At 44.5% G+C, this 19978-nt stretch overlaps 1 protein-coding gene across 3 annotated transcripts in view; it reads right to left on the bottom strand.

Annotated features, from left to right (window-relative positions):
• Positions 1-19978, bottom strand: part of usp22 (ubiquitin specific peptidase 22) — a 26393-nt gene extending 6415 nt beyond the window's left edge. For 2 of the 3 annotated variants that reach the window (XM_029119905.2, XM_029119906.2), the window contains exons 1-6: positions 18681-19978; positions 8311-8443; positions 4169-4282; positions 3767-3868; positions 1937-2103; positions 1398-1545 (exon numbers count right to left, since the gene is read on the bottom strand). In XM_029119905.2, the coding sequence (XP_028975738.1) occupies positions 1398-1545; positions 1937-2103; positions 3767-3868; positions 4169-4282; positions 8311-8443; positions 18681-18800 (784 nt within the window). In that variant the 5' untranslated portion in view covers positions 18801-19978. Of the gene's footprint in view, positions 1-1397; positions 1546-1936; positions 2104-3766; positions 3869-4168; positions 4283-8310; positions 8444-15655; positions 15739-18680 lie in introns of those variants that run through there. The other variant, XM_029119907.2, reaches the window with a different exon arrangement.

Genomic DNA, 19978 nt, shown 5'->3' with positions numbered 1-19978 from the left:
GACAGACAGACAGACAGAAACACAGACAGACAGACAGACAGAAACACAGACAGACAGACAGACAGACAGACAGAAACACAGACAGACAGACAGACACACAGACAGACACACAGACAGACACACAGACAGAAACACAGACAGAAACACAGACAGAAACACAGACAGAAACACAGACAGAAACACAGACAGACAGACAGACACAGACAGACACAGACAGACACAGACAGACACACAGACAGACACAGACACACACAGACACACACAGACAGACACAGACACACACAGACACACACAGACACACACAGACACACACAGACACACACAGACACACACAGACACACACAGACACACACAGACACACACAGACACAAGAATCAAAGCTTGTCAAAATGCGGCAGAAACTTCCCACTGCTTCCTAACTAAAGTATCTGAAAGAAAGGGAGCAGGAAACGGGGGGGGGGGGGGGGTTGCCAAGCTAAAACATTCAGCACTTATGGAAAAAGGCTTTATATCTGTGTCAATTAGTAACCTCTCAACGTAGCCCCACTCCTTCAGTTCACCCAGTCAGTCAGCTCATCTAATGATTCAGTCAGTTCACCCAGTCAGTCAGCTCATCTAATGATTCAGTCAGTTCACCCAGTCAGTCAGCTCATCTAATGATTCAGTCAGTTCACCCAGTCAGCTTAGCTCTCCCCTCTCACTCTCTTTATGTCTGCTGTTCTTCCAGCCCACCTGACTGTAGAGCAGTGAACTTTCAACAATATTATTGTCTGAACATGTTTTTCTGCGTGTGTTAGCACACGAGTGAAACTCAGGTACTTGTATATATAGGTAGGTCTGTGTCAGTAGCAAGAGGCAGGCAGACCTTCTCATTTATATAAAGGAAGGTCTGTGTCAGTAGCAAGAGGCAGGCAGACCTTCCCATGTATATAAAGGTAGGTCTGTGTCAGTAGTAGGAGGCAGACCTTCCCATGTATTTAAAGGTAGGTCTGTGTCAGTAGTAGGAGGCAGACCTTCCCATGTATTTAAAGGTAGGTCTGTGTCAGTAGTAGGAGGCAGACCTTCCCATGTATTTAAAGGTAGGTCTGTGTCAGTAGTAGGAGGCAGACCTTCCCATGTATTTAAAGGTAGGTCTGTGTCAGTAGTAGGAGGCAGACCTTCCCATGTATTTAAAGGTAGGTCTGTGTCAGTAGTAGGAGGCAGACCTTCCCATGTATTTAAAGGTAGGTCTGTGTCAGTAGTAGGAGGCAGACCTTCCCATGTATTTAAAGGTAGGTCTGTGTCAGTAGTAGGAGGGAGACCTTCCCATGTATTTAAAGGTAGGTCTGTGTCAGTAGTAGGAGGGAGACCTTCCCATGTATTTAAAGGTAGGTCTGTGTCAGTAGTAGGAGGCAGACCTTTGCAGTGGCGGTGCAGTACGTCCAGCGCAGCGATGAGGAACTCGTGGGCGTCCTGCTGCTCGTAGCCCGCTAGGTGGCGCGCGTGAGTCCACACCAGGTGCAGCAGCCGGAAGGGAATGTGGGGCGAACGGTGGCCCGAGTAGAACTGAGAGAGGGGAAGAGAACGACAGAGAGGGAGGGCAATGTGAGGACAGGCAGAGGATGTGTAAGACGACCAGAGCAAAATGGGACAGAAGCAGAGAGCGGCAGAGGCCAGGAAAACGGGGACGACCGAACCAGGGTTGGATTAAACAAGCGCCTAAACCATGCAAATCCCACCATGTACCAGATCAAAGTGACAACGACTTCGCTAGCTAAGCACTTAACAGCTAGCAAACGCACGTCCGCAGTAACGGGTTTACAGGGAACAAGAGAACAATGGAATTATCACCCTAGTCAGGCTAGAGAGATGACAGGTATAGACCGAAAACAGACTGGTAGAGAGGGAGGGAAAGAGATGGATGAAGAGAATAAAGAGAGAGACGGTAACCTCTTACCTCCTGAAAGAGCTGGGACATCTCACACACCAGACAGGAGTTGGACTGCATCTCACACTTGTGCCTGTCCGACAGGAAGAAGTCTCTGAGGAGAGGGGTGTGGGTGAGGGCCTGGACGATGCAGTTCATGAAGCATGTGTTGCCCAGGTTAATCAGCCCCCGAAGACCTGACAGAGAGAGGGGGGTTTGAAACGCCCACAACCGGTCTTTAGAAGTTCCCATGCCTAACCCAGTGCAGGGACGGATGAACCAGGAGAGTCCAGCCGGCCCTCCAGACACACCACGCCCCCAGGCCTGGACCCGCTCCAAACCCATGGCTTCTGACCAGCTGCTCACACCACAGCCCTGGGAGTCTAAATGGGGGGGGGGCAGACAAGCAGCTCCTGCTGAGAGCACCTGTCCGAGGGTAGGAAGGCTGCTCCCTTCTAGACACCCAACTCCACGGTGGACCATTCTCTGGGTGTTAGCGAAGCTCCAAATCAGGCTAAACGATCCATGTTGCGGCGGGGGGGAGGGGGGGGGCAGCGTGACAACAGCACAGATCTAGATGTAAGATGTCTCTTCCATCACGTCTAACACAGAGTGAGTAGCGCAGGACAGGCCCATAGGGGGGTGGGGGGGGGGCTTTAACGCCCATCGGTAGCCCCCGCAGCCATGCCGTTTAACACCAATTAACGCCCATCCCTGCCGGGCCGGCTCCCAAGCGCCGTGGAGGAGGGGGAGGGAATGGGAGGAAGGAGAGAGACCGACGGAGGCCTGGCCGGCTTCACCAACGGACGCGGCTTCATAGAAAGCCCTGATCGATATCGCATTCGCGCTCTGCCTCTCACACACGCAGGAGAAGCTGGGTCTCCTCTCCACCCACACACTCTGCACATCACACAGACTGCACTGCAGCAGCTGGCGTCACAGCAGGCCCCGTCGGGAATGAACCTCGCCCACAAAGAGGAGTCGGTCGGCGGCTCCAGCACAACGCTCCTAACTGGTCCGTGTTCGTAGTCAGGAAGGGACCTGAACCGGGATGACTGAGGACTATTTGTGGGCGACTGGTCAAACGCTTGATTAGAAAAGGTGCCAGGCGCAGTATGTATCGCTTATGCTGAGGCTGGAAAACGGCAGTAAAACTGTCTGAATTCAAAACATCCCACCCCCCCCCCGCCATCGCACTTCAATGTTGTACTTTCACCTTCGCGACACCAGCTTCGGGTGTTTCACATTGTTAAGCAACTTCACTTGTCACATGAACTGAAACATTTAGGGAACAGGTGACATTCTTAGCAAGGAGACGACAGAGGGACTTCTATATTGACTGCTTGTCCCCATCTGAAATGCTTGTGGTCGATCAGATCTACGCTCCGATGGTATGTGCAGCTTTTCCAAACAGATTACAGAAGCCATTTCAGCTTGACAAAATGAAAGTCCACATTTTAAAATGAGCTTTGGTATGGGCCCAAAATAACTTCAGAAAATATATGGTAGAACACTATAATACCAATATATCTGCAGATATGTTGGACTTTTTCTGGATTAACTATGCAAAAATGACAAACGTATCACCTTCAAGTCATTGGTCTTTACGTGTTAAGAGAACAGACGGGAATCCAAAATGTGAAGCCACACCCAGTCACTGCAAGGGTATGACCCAAATGCCCTTCCCCTTCCTGAAATTTGAAAGCCGCCCAACACACGGCTCGGGAACTGACGCTACTCGTCATCTCACGCGTCCTGCGTTCCAGGTCATGACAGACCCACGGTACCGTGTATGTTCACGTCGCCCAAAAGACTGGCCCCGAGGCGAAGCAGCCTGTCCAGCACTGAAGCAGCCCTCACCGATGGTGCAATTGGTCGTTATTCTCCGACGCTTTGGATTGTGACGCAGCAGCTCCAGCTCTCGCTTGGTGGGCTCCCACGTGGAATACTTCTCCCCTACACCTGCATCACACAAACCGCAGGAGACAAAACAGTCAACCAGTGCAGAGCGCAGCGTCTCAGAGGCAGATGGGAGGACCTAGTTTTAAGAAGGTAGTTCACCAGAAACCTGAGAGGAAGAGAATAGGTAACATGGAACCAGTGCACGGCCCAGGGCAGATAAAGTTGTATTAGGGACTACGGGTGTTTTACATTAATTGTACAAGAAAAGCATTAATGTGCTTCACCCATAGGGTAGCTGTCTGTGTCCTGTGTTGTAAGCCTAAAGCCATCCTGGGGGCGTGAGTAGAGGAAAGAACCTACCTTGCAATTTCCAAGCTTTTCTTTGTTCTTCTTTGGCAATCTGTTCCATGTCTTTGTCGTATATGTAGTCTTGGCACACAAAGCAGTAAATCCCCCCGTACAAAAGATCTATAGCTGAAATGAAAAAAAGGGGGGGGGGGGGGGGGGGATTATGAGAGAAATGGCCGACGAGGGAGGAGTAGCAGGTAGGAAAGGGCTCAAGGGCACGTTGGAAGCGTCCGTTAACGCGTGGCTCCGGGCTGTGTCCGACCCCAGAGGTGTCCCAGAAACACAGCCAGCGAGCGGTTCTCAACCACCTCCCAGAACACGCTCCCTGCACGCAAGCCTCTACAGCTCTGCAGGAGCCGCCCGACGAGAAAAGGGAGTGTGCAACTAGTGAGTGGGTCAAACGGTCTTCCTAAACACCCTCTATATATCCCCTGCAGGGCCAGCTGACCACAGTCCTGATGGGGCGCCGAGGACAAAAGGCACTCTGTGACAGGGAGGGCAACGGGCTTACAGTTAACGGGTCAGCTAGCAAGCACACAGGAAAGCCTCGCAGACGGATGGAGCCAGGTGAAAGCTACACCTCTCTACTCCTCCATCTTGGACTCCGTCATACCCTTGTCAGCAACCGCAGCGCCAATACCTGTTTGCAGTTCCCATGACAACCTGGCTTCTCAATCGGCTGCTGGAAGCAGACGTTACAAGCAACATCAGGTGGATGTAAAGACAGCAAGAGACATGCAGGTTTGTGTGTGCACGCGCGCGTGTGTGTGTGCGCGCGCGCGTGTGTGTGTGTGAGAAAAAGTATGAGAGAGACCAAATGAGGCAGCCTGATTCATTACAGTATTAATGTGGAAAGATGTGGTGTTGACAGGCCATCCCTGGTGCGAATGTAATGAAATGTCAGTCTGGTCCTGCAGGTTTTGGGGGATTACAACCAAACTGCAACCAAGTGTAAAAGAGAGGAACACCAAGTCTGCATGCAGACTTAAGTAACACCCAACATGAAACATTTTACAGGCCTACAATCCAACTTCACTGCACCCACACAGAAGGCTAGTCCCTAATGAAAAACAGAAACATTACAGAGGGAGTTTGAAAAGTGAAAGCCTTAGGCCTCAGACTGAATGACAGCCACACTAAACAGCACAATAAGAACAGGAGAGAGAGCGCGAGAGAGAGAGAGCATTAAAGTTGCTTAACAAGGTGAGACAAGGCTTATTACTGAGAAAACACTTGACGAAAATAAACCCAGGGACCTTCAGGTAACCATGGTAACTCAGAAAAAGGAGGGAGCGAAAAAAAAAAAGAAATAACCCAATATAAGGAGACAAACACACTAGAATACAAAGAGACAAAAAAAAAATATGAAAAATGTCAATTTGCGAAAGGAATAAAAAATGAAATTAGAAAATAAGGTTTAACATTTGGGTGAAGGAGCAAGGGATCCAGAAGAGAAGGAATTGGTTTTATTTCATTCTGATGGGTTCATTAAGACCGTTAATTACCCCACAGGCCCGCACAGTATTCTAGCGAGAGCAGTGTATCCTTTCTTCTCCTTCAGCTGTAGCGTAAATCTATCAACCCCGCACACTGGCACATTTTCATTCAGCAGCTAACCTAATTAACAGTCCAATTACTCCCCAGGGGGGCTGGGAGGGAGCAGGGGCATCGGCAGACACGCGCGGCGACGTGACAACACTGAGGCGACTCGCCGCGTTGCCAAGCTCATGGCGGAACCACAGAGTTCTCATAGGGATCCGCTTTTTTTTTTTGCGGTGAAATGCTAAACTTTGCGGCAGTTCGGTAATGGTACATTGCATGGGGCTGGTCCTATGTGTGGTGAAAATCTGCTGACGAGGAAGACGTTCACACTTTGCCTTCACTGAATCCTATTATGCAGTAAATGTGCTGTCATTGGTTGAAATTGCTACCCCTATTTATGTAAAGTAAATAACCAGTTTAATGTGAAAACAATATTTTTCCATATTTATAAAGCCCTTGCATAATGATAGGAATTTTAATTAAAAAAAAAATAGACAATTGTGACTACAGCGTAAATTTGCAGACCTTTGTCAGGGTCTCTCACTGTCTGTAATGCCTCGTAACCCGATCGCTCCTGGAGACATCGGATTAGTTTCCTGTTGCTGACGTCGACATTGAAGGACATTCGGTATTCACCAACATGTAAATGCCTAGGCTATGCCTAATCCTGTCACCAAACTAAATGTGTCACGCGCCATGCCTTCACCAGTCAGTTTGGGCTTAATGTGTGAGAACTAAGTTGAAATTAATTAATCAATATGGTCTAAAGCTCACTATCAAATCCCCATTTTCTGTAGCAGATGCCAACAAAAATGACTGCGTGATCCCAAACATAGGATAAGCCTACCAGCAGTGATGTACGGCATGAATTCAGAAAACTCATATAAAACTGAATATACACCTACCTTAAGGATTATTAGGAACACCATACTAATACTGTGTTTGACCCCCTTCCACCTTCAGAACTGCCTTAATTTTACGTGGCATTGATTCAACAAGGTGCTGAAAGCATTCTTTAGAAATGTTGGCCCATATTGATAGGATAGCATCTTGCAGTTGATGGAGATTTGTGGGATGCACATCCAGGGCACGAAGCTCCCGTTCCACCACATCCCAAAGATGCTCTATTGGGTTGAGATCTGGTGACTGTGGGGGCCATTTTAGTATGCTTTGCTGCATACCTCGGTTGTAACGAGTGGTTATTTCAGTCAAAGTTGCTCTTCTATCAGCTTGAATCAGTCGGCCCATTCTCCTCTGACCTCTAGCATCAACAAGGCATTTTCGCCCACAGGACTGCCGCATATTGGATGTTTTTCACACCATTCTTTGTAAACCCTAGAAATGGTTGTGCGTGAAAATCCCAGCAACTGAGCAGATTGTGAAATACTCAGACCGGCCCGTCTGGCACCAACAACCATGCCACGCTCAAAATGGCTTAAATCACCTTTCCTTCCCATTCTGACATTCAGTTTGGAGTTCAGGAGATTGTCTTGACCAGGACCACACCCCTAAATGCATTGAAGCAACTGCCATGTGATTGGTTGATTAGATAATTGCATTAATGAGAAATTGAACATGTGTTCCTAATAATCCTTTAGGTGAGTGTATATTATGGCCATACTTGCCAAATCTATAATCTTCAATACTACTACCCATATTGCTGCTAGTTTACAGTACTCCTTTAAACTGCAGATATGTTCACTGATATATATTATTATATATGGATGTATATTATTGCTCATTTCTTTGCTATATTTTCGCTCCAGTTTCTCTCCTAAATTCTCACTACGTAGTTGGGTGCCGTGTCACAGGAATATCATTGTGCAGGATGACGCTGTGTTTGGTGCATTTGACAAATAAATAAACCTTGAAACGACTCAAGCATTTAGCTCTCTTTCTGCTCCATTGTTGCCTAGTGCCTGTGTGGCCAAACACCCAGGTGACATACAACGGGGGGGGGGGGGGGGTATTGGGGTAGTGTCGACAACACAAACGAGGTTCAAGGACACGTTGAGCTTGACATGGGATCTCTGAACAAAGCAGTGCTTTTACACATTCCTTATTCTTTTCCTGGAGTAAAACAAAATGGAACACGGGCGAGGACACACGCTCACAGAAACCAACCCTGCGCACTATTTATTTACTACCTCTCTGCTTCACATGGCAGGCTGCTGGTTATCCTTCTCAACAACAGTATAATTAGCTACTTAACAGCCTTTGTTTGGGCCCTTGTTTGAGTGGATGCTGAGTGGGGGCGGTGGAGGGGCTAAGAGAAAGAGGTAATTAGGGGTCTTTGATGATTCAGGGGCTGGTTAGGAGATTTGGCAGGGGCGGGGCGTTGTGATGGTGATGTAACCTATGGGTCTTAAGTGTTGAATATAAACTGAGCAAGAAGACCGGGGAAAACGACCTGCCGAAATAAACGGACCGTGTGGACAGCGTGTGCAGTAGAGATGGATGGACAGCGTGTGCAGTAGAGATGGATGGACAGCGTGTGCAGTAGAGATGGATGGACAGCGTGTGCAGTAGAGATGGATGGACAGCGTGTGCAGTAGAGACGGCTGGACTGCGCGGACAGTGTGTACTGTAGAGGCGGTTAGACGGTATCTTACCTAGGTTGTGTCTTTTATTTTTGGCGTGCTCGTGGATGTGTTTCTTGGTAAAGCAGCCAAAGAAGACACAGTAGAGGCAGGAGTGAAGCCGGTTCAGATGGGCGCCGCACAGGTGACAGATACACGACTTGGCCTGCAGGGGACGAGAGAGCGGAACAGGTTGAGGATCACTGAACAAGACTAACCGAAAGCGTTAACATTATGGTCATCTACCATCTACCAGTCAGGTCTGTGAATCACGCTGGATGCACCCATTGAATAGCAGGGCCGGGCGTCACCAGACCTCACAATTCAACACAGCCACAACGCTCCGGTGCCAACAGCATGTGCCGCAATTCTAAATGTATTGTGTTTCAACCCATACCAGATGGAAAACGTGAAATAATACATATCCTAGTAAATTAATGAGTTCCAAACTGAAAAACAATGCACTGCCTGTTATATGCATCACTGCCTGTGAAACTCCCCTCATTTCAATTGGATAGTAAATCAACGCAGTAATTTTGCACTCTCGCAGAAAGAACACCTGTACTAAATCACAAAGGGACCCCTCCCTCCCTCCACCCTCAGTGGGATCACGCACACCTCCGCCGTTTGCGCAGGCTTCCCAAAACTAAGGGTGTGAAAATGATTGGGAGAGGTTGCATAGAGCAGGGGTTGGACTGGAATCCACGGCCGGCTTCTCCAGAGCAAAAGGGGTGAGGGGCCAATCACGTAACGGAAAACTCCCAAAAACAGAAAGACTAAGGACAGAGACAGACAGATGTTTTCTGAGTGCGGGTGTTTGGTTACCCTACCTCCCTCATCTCTGCGCTTCAGTGGGGTGGAAAGGACTGAGAACAGGGCTGCCAGATCAGCACCTCCACAGCATCAAAACCACAAGAAACCACAGAAACGACCTCCTCATTGAGATCACTCCAGTCCACTACACAATAAACACGGCGGACAACTTTAAAGGCTAAACGAGGCTGACCTTGCATTAGCAAATTGTTTCGTTAGTGTGATTCTTTTGAATTTTTATAAAAAAAATGCAGAATGACAATATTCTCAATATTATTTGTAGATCAGCCGGCCCAAATGAACCGGGACATTAAGATTCTGATCGTCTCAATGGAGGACAACCCTTTCTCTATGATATTAATGACACCTGTGGGCCAAAAAACTGGTAAGAAATACAACCTGCTCTTGTAAAGTTTTTTTGGTACCCATTTCCTTAGGCTGCCATACTGGTAGTTGTACAAGATAAGATAATTTGGGCCACCCGAGTGAGCCGAGAGATCACAGTGACATCTTCACACCATCCTGATTGCCAAAGCCGCAAATCACACAACACAGTTGGTAAGAGGCTGTGGACTCACAATCACAGTGTGTGTGAGTGAGTGAGTGAGAGAGAGAGTGAGTGAGAGAGTGAGAGAGTGAGACAGACAGGAACACAGAACAAAAAGGAAGATGACCAATGTGGGAAAGAAAGTGGGAAGTCAAAGTCTGCCCTGTCTGAACAGGGGTAAAGCCAAAGATACGTGATGAGATGGGTTAGGACAAAAGTCAAGGAGCCATAATGAGAGGGGCGTGGACTAAAAGCAAGGAGCCATAATGAGAGGGGCGTGGACTAAAGACAAGGAGCCATAATGAGAGGGGCGTGGACTAAAAGCAAGGAGCCATAATGAGAGGGATGTGGACTAAAAGCATAGAGCCATGATAAGAGGGGCTGGGACAAAAAGCACAAGAACACTTATTGAATTACACACATTCTTTAATTGGAATAATACAATCCAGCCGATGGAAAGGCATAATATCAGATTACCTCCTTAGAGAAAATAGGCACATCTGATTCTGAATGACACACATACACAGGATGTTGTGCACTGCAGTAAAGCAGCTCTCAGCCTTCCTCTTCTCATCTGTCCCAGACTGGCCCAGTCTCTCCTCCTCAACAGCTCATCACAGTTCACTCCCTCCATTTGCATTAAATCCATTTAGACGACTGCTCCATTGTTTGTTAGGCTTTGTCAACCAAAAACATTAGTATGTATTTTTTTTTATAGTTGAACGGTCAAATGTATATATATTCCCTTTCAGATTTGCTCCAGTATCTACGCAATATCGTCTAGCATTCAGTATTAAGAGTCAATATTCTGAGGAATTTTGTACTGCATTCACATGGATGAAAAGAGGCCTACGCAACTGCCAATAAGCACTAGCCTCCAAAGTGCTAGGGCTCCGTTCAGTCGAGGAATGACAACTCATCAGATTCATAAAACCTCCACCGTGTAGAAAGCAGGTATGCCACATGATTCTGCTTGTTTGGTACTCCAGCAAAGTGACATGATTTCCCAAGATAATATAGAATATCAGTGTAATATAAAAGGCATTATTGACAAGTGCAATTTCCAAATCGCAACAAGAATGTTGAATGAGATGCGTTTCACGCAAGGCAACGGGCATGCATCGTAAGTCCATAATAGTTTCTTGCGGGTGCTGTAGGTATTTTTGTATACCGATACATTTGTTTAAATACTTGATGGTTTGTCAATGTTAGTTTGAGTTAACACTGCAGCTGCTAGCAAAACTGTCTGCTTCAAAGTTAGCAAATGGCACCAAGATACTGTTCCACATAGGTCATTAAAAGTTGAGGCTTCAATGTCGGTGCCTATAATGCTTAATATGGGAGAAATTAGGGTTGAGAGATTTTGCCTAACCAGCTACGGCAATAGCACAAACATAGCAAACGCTGCAAATGCAATTTTCTGTTAAATGAATAGTTCGACACAGGCTGCACCTTCAAATTGGAATTAAGTGTAAAATAGAAAACACTGGAATTTTAACTTGACTTAATTCAGTTTAATATATAAGATATGATGTTTACCCCCATGTTTTAAAATCGCAAATAACTAATTGCAATATTTGAAGAAAAAATATAAAATCCTCCTCTACAAAATGTAATTAAACTGAATACAAAAGGCGGGGTTGTGCATCTGTCATTACATAATGTAATGGCTTTAAACAGAAGTGCAACATAAAATTCTAATTAATGACACATCAGCTGAATCATTTCTGACATTTTAAACACACAAATGATAGGTTACCTAAAAGATAGGTTAACCATGCTGAGTTTACAACGGATTCAGATCATGGGCTAAATCTCCGTGGTCAAAATCACTTGATCAGATTTTAGTTGAAGGCACACCCGGAGACAAGGGATCTGGATGAACACACCCCTTAAAGGGGCAATATGTATGATTTGTATTGTATTGTACTGCAAGCATGAACACAAGCAAAAATGACTAGGTAGACATCTGCAGTTAACTTTTAAAGCTGATGTTTCAAATAATATTTTTCAACTAAATGTATTCGATTGCCTGCCCCATTCAAACTTTCTCGCCGGGTGCGATTCAGTTTGCATGACTTGTAATGGTTTTATACAGTTGCATTACTATCCGTCCCAAACTAAACCATCCTGGACTAGGTGATACTATTCCGGTTCGGTCAGGGAGGACAAGGCAACAAGTAGTGTACTTGTTTAGAGCCAGGATTCGACACAGTTCCTCTTTAAAACCCTTACACGAAAATGTTTGCCACGATATTTGTCAATTTGCGTCTTTTTTACGTCAAGCTAGTGTTTTTTTTTTTTTCCTCGGAATAGTCATGAAGTTCAATGTAACTTTCAGTCATTGTTACGGGTTTTTCCAAAGCCAGCTGTTTAAACGGGCAAAACATACAGACTGTCACAGTCAGCTTCTGCAGATGAGTATTTTGTACGTTTTGTGTTCGTTTGCACTATTGCAAGCATGATCCGAACTGAAGACCGTACATTATTCTTAAGCGTGTTTGCTTGTGATTAATGGCAATGGGAGGACCCGTGATGGGTTGTCTTGTTCTTGACAGCTATTAATACAATAATACGGCTCCTGTAGCGTGGTGCTATTTCAGCATTCAGTGCGTTTAACACACCCTTTTCCTCTGCCTTGAAGCCCAGGGTTTTCTCCCATTCTGTTTAATATTCAACCAATCAAGGACAGAATTGACAGGTGCGTGAATGTTTTATGTTGGTGTCAGTATTAATCACAGACTTGCCATAGAGATCACACCATCTGATAAAGATGGTTGAAAAAAAGATCTTCCTCCTACAAGACGGATGCTGGCTCACAACACACCGATAAATCACACCCACATTCACACACTCCTGGATCCATGAGGATCAATGTAGAAACAGAACAGGAAGGAGAGCTTTGTAAGGATATTCAATTTGTTTCCAGGATGACATCATTGGATGGCCAGGCCAAAACGAGAGACAGGCTGCTCCATCAGGGACCAACATTAACTTGAAAAAATTAATAAATAATATTAATATATATATATATATATATATATAGACCATTAGTAGATTACATTTACATCACAAAATTGGACGTCTTCACAAAAGAGCTAATTTCAAGATCAATGCTGCAAGGTATAAGACTACAAATTATTAATAAGCTGTTGATTCTGTAACGCTCACTACTGAAAGATGACATTCAAATTTTTTAGATCACTTTCTCTATAGTAAATTAGCTCTGTGAGTGGATTGACGAGTGATTATTTATGTTAGTCTGGACACCACACGTGCGACGTTAAAGCAAAACCTAACTCCCAGAATATCGGCGGGCAAGATCCAAATTCTGATCATATCGCTCAAATTCAACGCCTGTCCTCCGACTCTAATCTTAACAATGCGATGCTAACTGCCACACAGCGCCCGCAGTCATCGGCGTGAGTGACTGGTCCCCTTTTTGCAAGCTAGAGGGCCACTGTTATTGCTGGACCCAGTCCGCGTTGGCACGGTGACGTGAGGGCAAGCTGGAAACGGGTCTAGGCAGAGGAAGTGCGACGGCGCAGACTAAATAAAAAAACAAAATACAAAGGCGAGGCTAGCAGCAGGCCAATGCAGAGATCCTCAGTGTATCCACCAACAAAGACACACTGTCTGGATCAGAGAGAAACAGAAACAAACACTGGTTTAGAACATCCAGCCAAGCGCAAGTCCTACACCCATTTGAGGTATAGTGCCACCATGCCCTGACAGGTTGGGACTCCCTAAACTGAAGGGGGGGGTGATACAGACTGCTGCAGTGGCCTAATGAGAAATAGGAGGGGGGAGAAAGAGAGTAGAGAGAGGACAAGGCAGTAGAGGATGGATCGTGTCAGTTCAAACACATGCAGATGAGGTGGGCTATGGAAAGCAAGGCATGATGGGATGGAAAGCAATGAGATCAGCTGTGCCTGTGAGATGGGCGGGGGGGGGAGAAAGAAATGGGGTTGAGGAAAAACAGAAGAGACTGTTGGAAGCCAACAGTTGTTAATGTTAATTATTACAGCTAACCCTCATCTCCTCAAAAAAATAAATAATAATAATAATACATACAAGTACAGAGCATCCATGTTCACAGCAGCATCCTTAATCTTCCCCCACCCCTCATATCCAAAAGTAAACACAAATGGTATCCCTAGGCTGTATCCATCCTATATCTCAGAGCTAGTGGATCAGTGACAACCATAGCTAGCTTGCATGAATATACATTAGATCAATTAATATTCCAGTCAGAATACTGCAGAATATTTTAACAGTTTTTGAACGCCGCTTCTGGGCTTCTACCTTTGCTTTGGAAAACACACCTCTCAGAATTCCTCCACCCACCTTTCTGAAGCCCCACAGAGGCAGGTGTTCAGGGGGTAAAAGAAATGACCTCTAGCCCCTCATCTCAAACAGGAGACCATTTGAATTATGAACTCTCGCTTTAAGAGTAGACCAAAGACTATGAGCATGAAGAACGGCTGCTGCTTACAATGTGAATTAATTATTGATGTAGTGCTGCTTTACAGAACATTCCATTCGAGTCCCTGAAATAATACACCTTCCATATAGAGACAGGGATTCAGTCACAGCACACACCCCACTCAGCGGAAATTCTAATACAATCGATTACCTGTTATACACAATAAGCATATACTAGCCAGAAGACCCAACTTCACATTAAAGGAACATAGTTGTATTTTTCAGAGGGCGTTCCTGAACCTACACTCAGATGAAGCTGCATGTTCACGCCTACAGATCTTGATTCCACAGATGCCCGAAGTCCATCAGTGCATCCAGCAACCCCAGATCCCGCCCCTCGAGGAGCCGTACACTTCGATTACATTAAAGCGATTCAGCAATGACTCCAGCAATGTAGTCAGTTTGCACATCTCCATACTTTGTGTACTGGACCCCTGTAGGAATCAAACCCCCCAACCCAACGATCATGTTTGCTTGTTCAGCCCTAGTCACTCAATTTGTATTCTTCAGCTGAGGGCTTTTGACATGGCAGGGTTATGTTCCCAAACTTTACATCGCGAGACAAGTGTGAATCTCAGAATGTAAAATGTATCACACTGACCCAGTACTTTTCTTATTTGCATTATTATTTGCACTGGATATGGTGGGTCATACCCTGGCCTTTGCTGTAATATAGCCTTATTTCACACTTACATTCTAATAATTAGCTAGATGAAAAGCTAAATCAGGTAAATAACATCTAGGACTGGAGAGAGAGAGAGAGAACCTACAGGAAGGTACATTTCCAGGAACAGGATCAGGCAGCCATATTGTTAATTGAAAATGAAGACAATATATAAGCATGTCTAATGGGGAATAAATGTGCAGTACAATAACAGTATGATAGTACAACTGTCTGGAATCAATGAGAAATAGAGGAACATCTTTCCTAGCCTTAACAGACATGCAATGTGCAATGATAAGATCATACGGGGTCTCATTCCTAGCAACCCTAATAGATGTCCTCATTTAGAGAATTTTGCACGGTTTAAAATTGGGCAAGGTGTTAAATCCGTTTTTTGATTCTAACGGTAAGCTGCAATTCAGGTTTCAAACATATTGCTCACCATGTCTGGTGCAGAGGGACAAGAGCCCTATGAGAGTGTTAATCAACCATGGAAGTAAATGTCAATAAAAAGCAACCCGTTTGCACAAAGATTGCAATGAGGTTAATCTTTTAAAACAAAATAAAAAATCTCAGACTTGTAATGAACAGGTGTTCAAGAAGGTGTTGTTAGACACATACCTAGTAAATTGAAGACCTGTAAAAAGGAACTCATGACCAAAGACACTGCGCCTTGCTTATAGCCACATACGCACAAATTAACAGTCAATATGAATGTATGCGCAGATGCCAGACATAAATTTCAAATCCATTTCAAAGCAGTTGCCATTACATATATTCACGGCCCCAAAAGTTCTGCTTAACATTTTTCTATCACCAGAAATTACCATACATGCAAACGGTTGGAGGCACAGTTGGAGGCACAGTACCTGCATTGCCAACAGCACAGCAATCCTGTCTCGCTTCTGAAGCAAAGGTGTCAGTCTTGCTTGGCACCTGGATGTGAGACCAGATGTTGCTGAAATTGGTGTTGGAGGGCCAGTAAGGGGGAACGCTTACCTCTTCTCTTAAGACAAAATCCCAATATCCTAGGGCAGTGAAAAGGACATTGCCCTGTGCGGGATGGCGTCTTCTAGATGGAACATTAACATCCAATCTGGTCCAGATATAATCATGGCCACCTTATCCCCAGCTCCTCCTCCCATAAAAAATGTATTTAAGGTACTAAATGTATGCTCTCCCTATTTGCCGGTTGCCTTGGATAACAGCATCAGCAAAAATTGAACGGCCAGGAGATTCTAGCTAGCTAAAACCGAGTAAGCTCTGTCAAACCAGAAGTTAAGGCTCACAAAAGAGAATGAAGTGTAGCTCGGTCCAAAACCAAGGAAACAAGCGCTCGGAACCAACTCTGCTACCTACTAGGTCAATGGCATTCAAATCTGGACCTCAAAGCCAGTTCCACAGCGTTTTTTCATTGCAACCCTCTAACCAGGGACTTATTTACAACTGGGACACCAGGTGTGTGCAATTAGTGATGAGGTAGAATAAAACTAATCAGGCTCCATGCCTTGTAGGTTAAGGTTTAAATACCCTATTACTAGGTTGGTTTAACTGTATCCCGTAAAAGCAAATAAAACAAAGCATAGTGGAGCATGATTTGTCTCTTCTCAGGAAAATTGTATTAGCAGCATGCATTGTGTGCTGTGCATTACGGATTACTGGACCGCGATCCTCAAATCATTCAGAATATCGGGTTTTTTTATGATATAATTGTCCCCATGAACTCTTATCTGGCCAACATACTCAATCCGTACACCAATTTCCTGTTCCAAACTACTAAAATATTGTGCTCCATCATTTGACTCCATGATGACGATCATGTCTGTCATTGTCATGAGGACCCGTTTAGATGTTTCAACAATGTGTTGAACAACAATATTTAGCTTTGTTTATGAGGAACATAAAGCTAAATATTCACTACTGAATAGTAAGTCATATAGCTAATAGGTATAGGACTGCTTTTCTGTATTACTTTTTCTGTGTGGGAGAGTCTAGTTAAGTGACACATTATTCCAGATTCACATCCCTGGTCTTCTGAGAGGGATTCAAGATTAAGTCTTAAAATTCATGAAAATTCAGTAATTATACAAAGGTATATACATGTGTTGATTAACAATCAATGACAATAACTGGCAAATAGCAATTTGTCTCAAAACACATTTTAATATTTCTTATATAACAACTTGACAATGCAAACATGGAGCAAACGGTTTGCCAAAAAATTAAGCACATTGTTGGCCAAGCAAACAAGGACCCAAGTACAGAACCTATATCAGATATGGATCAGCACCTAGCCATGAAACTGCTGTAGGTCCCTGGCCCACTGCTGTAATTCCCAGCCCCATATTCATTTATTTATGGTTGCTACCAAAGACCTGTTTCAAGGTAAGCAGCAGAAAATCAAACCCTGTTTATTTTTGGATATAGCAGGAAAAGCAATGACAATAAAGAAGCTGCATTGATTGCAAGTCCAATTCCCAAACCAATTCTTTTTCCTATGCAATGCTGAACAGACCAATGCATTTCCTGGCTTACATTGCTCATCCATGCGTGGTTATATACTGATTCCCAAACGTCAACAGGGTGTGATGGGGTTTCATGGAGTAAAAGCAAAACAGCTGAAAGGGAAATGGTTACCATTGAGTTTAACAACATTGGATAGTGTTTTTTTGTTGTGGTTAGCATATTGGGAGCTCAGATTAAAACGAGATGTGTTAAATATTTAAACCAGTTCTGAAGGACTACACTTTACAAATTAAACAAACTCCGGTGCCATAAAGAGCGACAACAAAAATGGTTACGTTAGGATTAACGTATGCCAATTCCTAATGGGTCCAACTACAGATATACCGCAGTTAACTGATTGGGTAAGAAGAATATACATTAAAGGAGTACGGTTTGTCTGAAGCCTACACTGCAGCCTCTCCGTATCATTTGAAAGACTGACTCTGCCAAAACGCAACAGCTGTGGGATATGATGACAGAAGTTGGCATAACCATCAAAAATATGATGTACATTGAGATAGTTAGTGATTCGCTGCACAGTGACGCATTGTGTGCGTCTATGTGGAAACAAACACTGCATTTTAATCTTAATGCAGCCTAGCTGAATAGGTTTCAAGATTAGATTATCCGAAAGCATGTATTTTACAGTGCAAATATACGTATCCACGAAGCACAGAAGTTAGGGCTTTGTACAAGAAGAATGCTATGCCAGTATGTTGTCCCCAGCCCTGACCAAAGAGACTAGGCTACTCAGTTCACACTCAAAATAATACTATTTTTTCATCTGACTACGGAGTACGGTTGCATGTGGGTAAATGGTGATGCTCACAGAAGGCGTCAGTGCAGCCTTACTGTACAGTTAATTAAGAAAATTGTGCTGACATATCCAAAATATCTCGGATCTTCAATAAACATACGAAACATTTACTTATTATTAATACGGTAGTTTCCAGAGACTCCAACGCACGTAAAATAGCTACTATAGCTGGGAAAACGATGATGGCGAGAAAAACTAGAACTGCTTATCAGGCGCGTGCACATAGGATTGACACAATGTAATTTAATGCATGAGTCGCAGTGGATTTAGCCGGTAACGGTAGTCAGTCAATCCGGTATAAAAATGCCCTGGTCCGCGTTTGCAAACTTGCAATTACTCAGAGAATTTGACATGCCTGAACCAGCTAGTTACCTGAACTAGTTAACGCGTTTGTGTTGTGGGCATACACAAATCACCGGCTAACTAGCAACCTAACGTTAGCCACGACTAGCTTATATGCGACAGCTAGCCAGCGACAGTATTCCGAAAGCATTATACACTGAAGTCGTCTGTGGCAGCATGCAGGTTCGGAACTATTTAGCTAGCTGGTTAACTAACGTTAACATTTTTACCTTGCGTTTCCTGGATTCGACAGACCCACTCCACACAAAGCATTGGTAGATGACCCGTAGATTCTGTTTCCAGTTATCCACTTTGAAACCGTTCACATGGGGGCATCCGGCTGGACTCATGACAGACAAAACATTCGTTTCGTGTACTTTTAGCGATGAACCGTAAGTATTTAAAATGAACGTCAGTTAGCTATGTTAGCTAGCCAGTCAGTTATCCACAGATTGTTCCGATTCGGCTAGCTTGAGAGGTAGCTAATGCTAAATCTGAGATAACGGCAGTACACATCAATGCAATCCTTGAGTAATCCCATTTCAGAATTCTGACATTTCTTCTGCACGTAATCCACTCTTGGGTCGTATTTCTCGTTGTTCTCACTTCGGTAAATCGGTGTTCCTAGTTGTCTTTAGTCCTAGTTGTTATATGGTCGAATTTCAACAGAACACCGCGAGCTTTCCTACAAGCAACACCTCATTCACACTTCAATCAGCCAATGGAAATGGTGGCCTAGTTTTGATTGGCGTGAGGGTAACGTTATCTATTATGTCCCGCCCCTATGCGGATACTGATATTATGGTTGGCTCGCTTAATTACAAGCAATTTCCGCCCGTCAAACTACTCATATACTTGAAAGCTCAATTGGCAAATACATTACACCGCACGAAGTATCTTTACAGTCTATACACCTTGTCATTGATTCTTCAAACCAACCCCTATATCTGTGACTGCAGCCACTGTATTAAGCCCATGGTAAAAAAAATAAATACATACTGTTTATATTTATACAGTTAATCCCTCATATCTTGTCATACACACTGCAAAACTCAGACGTGAAATTATCAGCGGCAATAGGTCTCTCATGAATATCTCTGACCATGGGCTGCATCAAAGAGACCAACTCAGGGTGGGATGTAGCACAAAATTCTGGGCCCTGTAGATAGGGGGTCTCTGAGGGCTCCTCCCCTTGTTATTTCAAGATTCAAACATTCAAGGGGCACCTCTACAGGTTAGGGCACTATATACTTAGTAGAACCCCCCCCCCCGGTCAAACACCACTGGATATAATCAATTTGAATAAATCACCAAAGACCAACTAGGTCATCAGGAGCAAATAGGAAATTACATTTCCAACTTGCTAACTGGCTTTAAATTAACCACATGCCACATTCAACCAGTCCTGATATTTCAGTGTTTTCAGAGTCAGCTCTCTGCACATCCCACCTAAAGTAAACAATCTACAATACAGCGCAGTACATTAGAGCCATCTAGAGGATGTAGAAAACAGTGCACCTGAATTCAA

The sequence above is a fragment of the Esox lucius genome, chromosome 5, assembly GCF_011004845.1.
Source record: "Esox lucius isolate fEsoLuc1 chromosome 5, fEsoLuc1.pri, whole genome shotgun sequence".
Classification (NCBI taxonomy): domain Eukaryota; kingdom Metazoa; phylum Chordata; class Actinopteri; order Esociformes; family Esocidae; genus Esox; species Esox lucius.
The sequence above is the reverse complement of the archived record's forward strand: the minus strand, read 5'-3'. Positions and strand labels throughout refer to the sequence as shown.